Genomic DNA, 8,739 nt, shown 5'->3' on the forward strand with positions numbered 1-8,739 from the left:
ACATTGCGCACTTGGTATCAGTTGTGCATCAACGGTTCATGATGCCGCAGATGGACTACGAGAAAGCCATAGATGCTCAAACATTGCCTTAATTTGTGGTTCCCACTGAAGATGCGGACGTATTGAGAGACCACCCAGTGAATCATGTAGAGGGGTGTAACGGACCTTGGCATCTGGTTGATTTATACGAGCTGTAAAGGTTAATATTATGGATCATCGGGTGTGGTGGACTATGACTTCGCACCGAGTGGGGGAGTCCACTATCAATGGATGGATTGCGGGGTCATGTGTTATATCAATTTTGGCCTGAAATGTATATATGTGGTACTGAAAGGTTCCCAAAACATTTCCAAAATTTATACATGTTTAAGACCTGAGATTTTGTAGAGGATAAGGTTGGGACTTGCGGTATGTCTGCCTACTTAATAATCCTATACTTCAGTACCAAAGGAGTTAGAGAAACAACTTTAAATCTATAGAATGTCTACTCAGCATGGACGTCATGGTTGCGGATTTTGGAGTGCTTCGGAGGAAGTACAGCGGTTGACAAGATTCTGGACTATGTGGTTCGTGCCAAGATTTGCCTGTATGGAGTTCTACTTTTGTAATCGTTGTGTATAAATAGGGGTAAGGGTTACCCTAAGGAAGATTCGAAGATTATGTTAAGAATTGGGTCAGCTCAACAGTGTTGAGTCAGCATAACAAAAGAAGAAATTGGCCTTGGGAGATATGATTCTCCACAGGTGTCTGTGGCAAGCCTATGAAGATGGCAGTATGATTGTTACTCAGTATGAGTCCCGTTTTGTGGATTTGGCCCGTCATGCTCTCCTTTTACTACCTACTAAGGGAGAGAGACTGAGGAGGTTTATGGAGGGACTCACTCACCCTATCAGGCTTCAGATGGCCAAGGAGACCGGAAGTGAGGTTTCTTTTCAGGCGGCTGCTAATGTCGCGATGAGGATCGAGATGGTTCTTGCATAGGAGAGAGGGTAGAGGTCTGATAAGAGGCCTCGTCAGTTTGGTGGTTTCGGTGGTGCCTTGTATGGAGGCAAGGGTACTTATGGCAGGGGTCAGGTACCTAGAGGTGGAGGTCAGACCGTTAGAGGTGGAGGACAGGCGGGTAGAAGGCGTACTAGAGGTGGAGACCCAGCCGTTGTTATATTTGTTTTATCGTATGGCGGAGGTTGTTACATCAGATGGTGTCGTTATGGGTACAACCTCAATTTAAAATAAAGGAATAATTTCCTTAAATTGATTCGGTTTTGAGTATCAAGACGAGTCCTCCTATTGTGCTCCACATATGAGAAAGCTTCATAATTCTATAATATACTTATGTGTTTACCCCTATTGGGAGATTCTATGAAGATAACTACGCCTATCATTACATGTTGGTCACTAATAAGAGCTGTGAGGCTAAATGTGGCCTTTTGTTACTCATTTCGGTAAGTTTTGATATAATTTACGGATAATTAATTATAAATTATAAATTATAGGCCCTATCGGTGTGGGATTCATTATGCGTTGTGATTTGGTGTAACAGAATTTTTTTTTTAAAAGAAGAAAATGGAAATTTTTAATTGGCACGATGTGCATATTACTTGTGATTCGGAACTGAGAACGAGATCCTCACACTTTAATATGAATTGATATGTTCAAATCGAACTACGAGCTGCGGTGGATGTTATATAAGGACGAGATCCTTGTGAGCAAAATTCTTGTGTTTAAGTTCTCCCTCGTGAAATTAAAGTCGTACTATAGAAATAATAGGGAGTCATGCCTGTTAGGTCTAATTGAAAATTCTTGTATGAAATTCTCTGTGCATACTTGCCAAATTCGTGTTGTAATTATTGAGTTTTAACCTACGAGATAGGTGCCTGCCCAGGTGGTGTTAAATGTGACTCGTTAATTCGGGTAAATAATTATGAGGTCTGATTACCATCAGTTGAAGATTAGGGCATCTGATATCCCTAAGACAGCTTTTCGGACTCGGTATGGGCATTACGAATTCCTAGTAATATTATTTGGGCTTACCAACGCCCCAGCAACACTTATGGATTTGATGAATCGGGAGTTCAAGCCCTATTTGGGTTCTTTTGTGGTTATATTCATTGATGATATCTTGATTTACTTCAGCAGTCGAGAGGAGCATGGGCAGCATCTTCGGAGTGTGCTTCAAACTTTGTAGAATAATCAATTATATGCCAAATTTTTCAAAATGTGAGTTTTGGTTAGACTCAGTTGCCTTTTTGGGGCATGTTGTATTGGCAGAAGGCATAAATATGGATCCTAAGAAGATTGAGGATGTTCAGAATTGACATAGACCTACTTCAATTACAGAGATCCGGAGTTTCCTGGGTTTAGCAGGTTATTATCGTCAGTTCATGGAAGGGTTTTCATCTATAGCAAGCCCATTGACCAGACTGACCCAGAAAGGTGTCCCGTTCAGGTGGTCAGACGAGTGTGGGGTGAGCTTCCAGAGGCTCAAGACAGCTTTGACTACGACACCGGTATTGGTGTTACCCACATATTTAGGATCTTATACGGTATATTGTGACGCTTCTCGTATTGGTTTGGGTGCAGTATTGACGCAGGGGTTCAAGGTTATTGCATATGCTTCGTGGCAGCTGAAGGTTCACGAGAAGAATTACCCTGTTCATGATCTAGAGCTGGCAGCCATTGTTCACGCGCTGAAGATTTGGAGGCACTATCTTTACGGCGTACCATGTGAGGTATTCATTGATCATCGTAGCCTACAGTATCTGTTCAAACAAAAGATCTCAATTTGAGGCGGAGAAGATGATTGGAGTTGATGAAAGACTATGATATCACCATTTTTGTATCACCCCGGAAAGTCCAATGTGGTGGCTGATGCGTTTAGTAGAAAGGCTGTGAGTATGGGCAGCCTTGTGTATAATCCGGTTGGTGAGAGGACGTTAGCTGCAGAGGTTCAAACTTTGGCTAATCAGTTTGTGAGGTTAGATGTTTCAGAACCCAGTCGGGTTCTAGCTTGCACAGTCGCTCAGTCTTCTTTATATGAGCGCATCAGAGAGCGACAGTATGGTGATCCTCATTTACTTATCCTTAAGGACACAGTGCGGCACGGTGATGCCAAACAGGTTGCTATGGGGGAGGATGGAGTTCTGCGAATGCAGGGTCATATATGTGTGCCTAATGTGGATGAGCTTCATGAATTAATTCTGGAAGAGGCCCACAGTTCCAGGTATTCTATTCATCCATGTGCCGCCAAAATGTATCAAGATTTGCGGCAAAATTATTGGTAGAGGAAAATGAAGAAGGATATAGTTGCATATGTAGCTCGGTGCCTGAATTGTCAGCAAGTTAAGTACGAGCATCAGAGACCTGGTAGTTTGCTTCAGAAAATAGAAATTCCTTAATGAAAGTGGGAGCGTATCACTATGGACTTTGTTGTTGGGCTCCTACGGACTCAGAGAAAATTTGACGCAGTTTGGGTCATTGTGGACAGGTTGACCAAGTCAGCACATTTCATTCCAGTGGCAGTTACCTATTCTTCAGAGCGGTTAGCTGAGATTTACATTCGTGAGATTGTCCGCCTTCACGGTGTGCCCATGTCTATCATTTCTGATCGAGGTACGCAGTTCACTTTGCACTTCTGGAGGGCTGTACAGTGTGAGTTAGACATGTGGGTTGAGTTGAGTGCAACATTCCATCCACAGACAGACGGACAGTCAGAACGCACTATTCGAATATTGGAAGATATGCTTCACGCTTGTGTTATAGACTTTGGAGGTTCTTGGGATCAATTCTTGCCACTTGCGGAGGTTGATTATAATAATAGCTACCAGTCGAGCATTCAGATGGCTCCATATGAGGCATTATACGGAAGGCGATATCGTTTGCCAGTTGGATGGTTTGAACCGGGAGAGGCTCGATTGTTAGGTACCGATTAGGTACAAGATGCCTTGGATAAGGTCAAGGTTCTTCAAGATTGACTTCGCACAGCATAGTCTAGGCAAAAGCGTTATGCTAACCGTAAAGTTCGTGGTATTGCATTCATGGTTGGAGAAATAGTAATTCTTCGGGTTTCACCTATGAAAGGTGTAATGAGGTTCGGAAAGAAGAGCAAGTTAAGCCTTAGGTATATAGGACCCTTTGAAATTCCTGAAAGGGTAGGGGAAGTAGCCTATAGGTTTGCATTACCACCTAGTTTATCAACGGTTCATCCGGTGTTTTATGTATCCATGCTTCGGAAATATCATGGTGATCCGTCCCATGTGTTAGATTTCAGCTCAGTTCAATTGGACAAAGATTTGACTTATGAGGAGGAGCCAGTAGCTATTCTGGATCGGCAAGTTTGCCAGTTGAGATCAGAGAGTTACCCTTCAGTTCGAGTGCAGTGGAGAGGTCAACCTGTTGAGGCAGCTACATGGGAGTCCGAGTCCGATATGCGGAGTAGATATCCCCACCTTTTCACCAGCCCAAGTACTTTTCTATGTCCGTTCGAGGACGAACAGTTGTTTTAGAGGTGGGGAATGTGATGACCCAAAAGGTTATCTTATGTTTTAGAACTCGATTCTACACTCTTAAGCCTTAAAAATCTCATTTTTACCCTCCTAGATTTGCGTGCGCAGTCCGAGCGTGTTTCCGGAAAGCTTTTATGTTGAAAATTGATGAAAATAAGAATTTTTGCCTTAAAAGTTGATTTTAGTTGACTTCGGTCAACATTTTTGATAAATGGACCCGGATCCGTGCTTTGACGGTCCCGGTAGGTCCATATCGAATTATGGGACCTGGGCGTATGCCCGGAATCGAATTCGGAGCTCCCTAGCTTGAGTTATGGATTTTTGATGAAAATTAAAAGTTTGAAAATTATTTGTTTTTAAGAATTGATTGATAATTGGCATTGTTAGTATCGGGTCCGTATTTTAGTTCCAGAGCCCTGTACAGGTTCATTATGATATTTAAGGCCTGTCTGTGAAATTTGGTAAGAAACAGAGTTGATTTGACGTGATTCGGACGTCCAGTTGAGAAAATAGAAATTTTAAAGTGTTCTTGAGAATTTCATTTGATTTGGTGCTAAATTCGTAGTTCTAAGTGTTATTTTGGCGATTCGATCGCGCGAGCAAATTCGTATGATATTTTTAGACTTGTGTGCATGTTTCGTTTGGAGCCCCGAGGGCTCGAGTGAGTTTCGGATAGGCCACGGGATGTTTTGGACTTTGGAAATCTGGTTTTTTCTGCAGAGTCTGGATTCTGGCATGTCCTTCTTCGCATTTGCGAAGGTCCTCTCGCGAACACGAAGAGTAAACTGATGAGGCAGGGATTTCTTCTTCGCGAACGTGAAGGCTTGGTTACGAACGTGAAGCGATGGGGGCGTTACCCTTCGCGAACGCGACAAGCTCATTGCGAACGCGTAGTGTTAGGCACTGGGGAGGGGGAGTCAGCCTTTTCTTCATCGCGAACGCGAACACTGTTTCGCGAACGCGAAGATCAGGAAAGGGTAGCCTACGCGAACGCAAGCACTGTCTCGCGAACGCGAAGGCTTGGCAGCCTATACTCTTCGCGAACGCGACAGTGCTCTCGCGAACACGATGAACACTGTCGCCCAACACTTAACAGAATCCAAACACGGGATTTAACCAAAAATTTATTTTTCTCAAAAACCAAACGGTGTGAGGCGATTTTTCAAGAGTGATTTCTTCCCCAAAGTGTTGGTAAGTGATTCTAAACTATTTTCTTTCAATTACCCATTACATTTCTTGAATTTTCAACCTAAAATCTAGAGTTTTCATGGTAAAATTAGGGGTTAGGGTAGAAACTAGGGATTTCGGGAATTTGGGGATTTAGACCTCAATTTGAGGTCGGATTCCAAAAACAATTATATATTTGGGCTCGGGGATGAATGCGTAAATGGATTTTGGTCCGAACCTCGGGTTTTGACCAAGTGGGCCCGGGGTCGATTTTTCGACTTTTTGGAGAAAATTTTGGGAAATTTAATTTATGCAATATAATTGATTCCTTTAGCAATATTTGATATTATTGAGTCATTTTTGAATAGATACGAGTGGTTTGGAGTTGAATTCCAAAGGAAAAGTTGTGATTGAGAATTAAGTGGCCTTCGGAGCGAGGTAAGTATTGTGTCTAACCCTGACTTTAGGGAATTAGGAACCTTAGATTACTTGCTAAGTGAAATCCATGTGAGCGGTGTATATGTGAGGTGACGAGTACTTATGCGCCGCCAATTTATCTGTTTTCCATGTTTCTCTGTTTTTCTTATATTGTCTCTTTCTTATGCCAAAATGCTACTTGTTATACTTGTGTTGTTCAATTTATCGTTCTTATCATGTTTACGGATTTTCTGGTGATAATTGAGTTTTTATTTCAAAGTTGAGATTGATATTATGGAACCAAATATTGAAGTAAGGTTTGTACTTGTTATTCTATCTCTCTGTTGTTATTTATGCATTGCATTATGGTAAGAGAGAGTGTAAAAGCATGAAGGGTGATGCCGTGCCATATTGTGAGTGTTAATGCATGAAGGGTGATGCCGTGCCATATTGTGAGTGTTAATGCACGAAGGGTGATGTCGTGCCATATTATGAGTGTTAATGCACGAAGGGTGATGTCGTGCCATGATATGAGAGTTAATGCACGAAGGGTGATGCCGTGTATTTTTCCTTATTGTATTCACTATTACTGTTGATTCATGTTATATTGACTGCTCCGGTGATCATTTTGTTGTAGTTCTTTATCTTTTATTCCCCTCAGTATGTTCCCCTCCCGGTATTTCCTGTTTAGTTCTTCATTTTTGTTATGTATATATACACTGTTAAATTGTACAGGTTTGATTTGTAGGTGCCTTTCTTTAGCCTCGTCACTACTTCGTCGAGGTTAAGCTCGACACTTACCAGTACATGGGGTCAGTTGTACTGATACTGCACTCTGCACTTTCTGTGCAGATTTTGATACCGGCTTGGGCTGATCGAAATTTTGCTATTGGTCAGTTGTCCGGAGACTCAAGGTAGATATGTCGCCGTTCACAGACCTTGAAGTCCCCGTCTATCTTTTCTATTCTACTGTTTCTTTCATTCATACAGTTGTATTTCTTTCAGACTATTACTTATAGTAAATTCTAGAATGCTCATGAATTGTGACTCCAGATCCGGGTGGTAGTAATTAATACAGTTTTATGATATTTCGCACTTATTATATTTCATCTTAGTTAATTATTGTTAATTACTGAATGGGAATAAGGAATTGGTTTAATGATTCTCTAACGTTGGCTTGCCTAGCAAGTGAAATATTAGGCGCCATCATGGTCCCATCGGTGGGAAATTTCGGGTCATGACAATTGTTATTTCGGTGATTTTACATTTTTATTTTTAGATTTCATCTCGAATTTCTCTGAACCATTTGATAATCTATAGGAATACAAAAAAAAGCCTGCACAGAAAGACTCATTTGAGGCCTATTTGGTGTTGTTGTTGTTGTTTTTCAGTCTTGATAGAACTCGACTATCTTAGTTTGAGTAATTTAAAAGCTTCTTGTTCAGAAACCTATTGCAAGTTGGTATTTCATTCTATTTTTTTCTTTTATGGCTATATGCCTAAATCAGTAGATAGACAATTTTAAATTTTATAAGGCATATATATGTTACTGTAAGGTTATAAGAAAATATATATTTTTTTTCTTTTATGGCTATATGCCTAAATAATTAGATAGATTCAAGAACAGGTTGCAAGCTTCTGAACAGGTTCAAGAACAGCTGAACCAACTAAAGCACCAGGAGCCATTGATGGCGCCCATGAGACTGTTGTTACCCCAACTGGATGGGCTTGGTCAATTTTTGTAGTGTCCCAAAGACCATCTGACCTAGCAATGTGAACTGAGATACTACCATCAGAAGAACCACAAGCCAAGCATAGCCCAAGTTCATGAGGAGCCCATGAAATAGAGTTAACTGATGATTTATGGTCGCCAAAAACATGAGCTTGTGTCCACTCATTTTGATTGTCTTCCTTCCAGATTACAACTTTACCATCATAGGAACAGGAAGCAAGGATTGAGCCAAATTTGGGGTGTGTCCAAGCAACTTGCCAAACATGACCAGTATGGCCACTCAGAGTGGCAAGATGCTGTGAAGCTGAGTTGTTGCTGACTCCAACTATTTTTATGGTCATATCAGATGATGATGTGGCCATACGTTTCCCATAATAGTCCATGGAAACATCGTGAACTATGTCATTGTGACCTGTTTCAATCTTCTGTACATGCATCTTTCTTTGCCACTAATGTCTCTCAACTCCTACACTTATTGGTCAATTTGATTTTCATAAATATGTCAGTTTGATAGAATAAACTTTTAAGAAATTTAAATTTGGTGGCAATGGATAATCAATCTGGATAATCATCCTGGTGGCAAATACCTGAAGATTCTGCCAACCAAAGGGCACCATTCATATCTTTGAAAGGTGATTTATTAATCCGTTGACTTACAGGTTGTAAGTGAGAGGAACAAAAGAAATAGAGAAAAGTAAATAACTAAGCATACTTGTGGTACAAGGTCTTTTGCAGAAGTAGAGGAATCTACGGTAAAAATATATTTAGTCCCCTACTATCACATATGCTTCTTTGTTATTTACATATTTATATATTTGCTTATATATTGTTTTTTCGAAATTATATTGCAGAGAAATCCTATTACTGGAGAAATAGACACACCAGATAATATTTAGGAGATCCAACATACACGCAAGGATG

General features: G+C 40.9%; 1 protein-coding gene across 1 annotated transcript; it reads right to left on the reverse strand.

The window, feature by feature from the left end:
* Positions 1 to 7,703: 7,703 nt before the first annotated feature.
* LOC107802671 (protein transport protein SEC13 homolog A-like) lies at positions 7,704 to 8,371 on the reverse strand. Its single transcript, XM_016626209.2, has one exon. The coding sequence runs from the start codon at positions 8,253 to 8,255 to the stop codon at positions 7,704 to 7,706; it is 552 nt and encodes a 183-aa protein (XP_016481695.1). The 5' UTR covers positions 8,256 to 8,371.
* Positions 8,372 to 8,739: the final 368 nt, after the last annotated feature.

Source organism: Nicotiana tabacum, chromosome 21, assembly GCF_000715075.1.
Source record: "Nicotiana tabacum cultivar K326 chromosome 21, ASM71507v2, whole genome shotgun sequence".
Classification (NCBI taxonomy): domain Eukaryota; kingdom Viridiplantae; phylum Streptophyta; class Magnoliopsida; order Solanales; family Solanaceae; genus Nicotiana; species Nicotiana tabacum.

What these genes read in the sequence shown, in the direction of transcription:
- LOC107802671 (XM_016626209.2), bottom strand. Translation starts at nt 8,255, where the DNA reads ATGCATGTACAGAAGATTGAAACAGGTCACAATGACATAGTTCACGAT.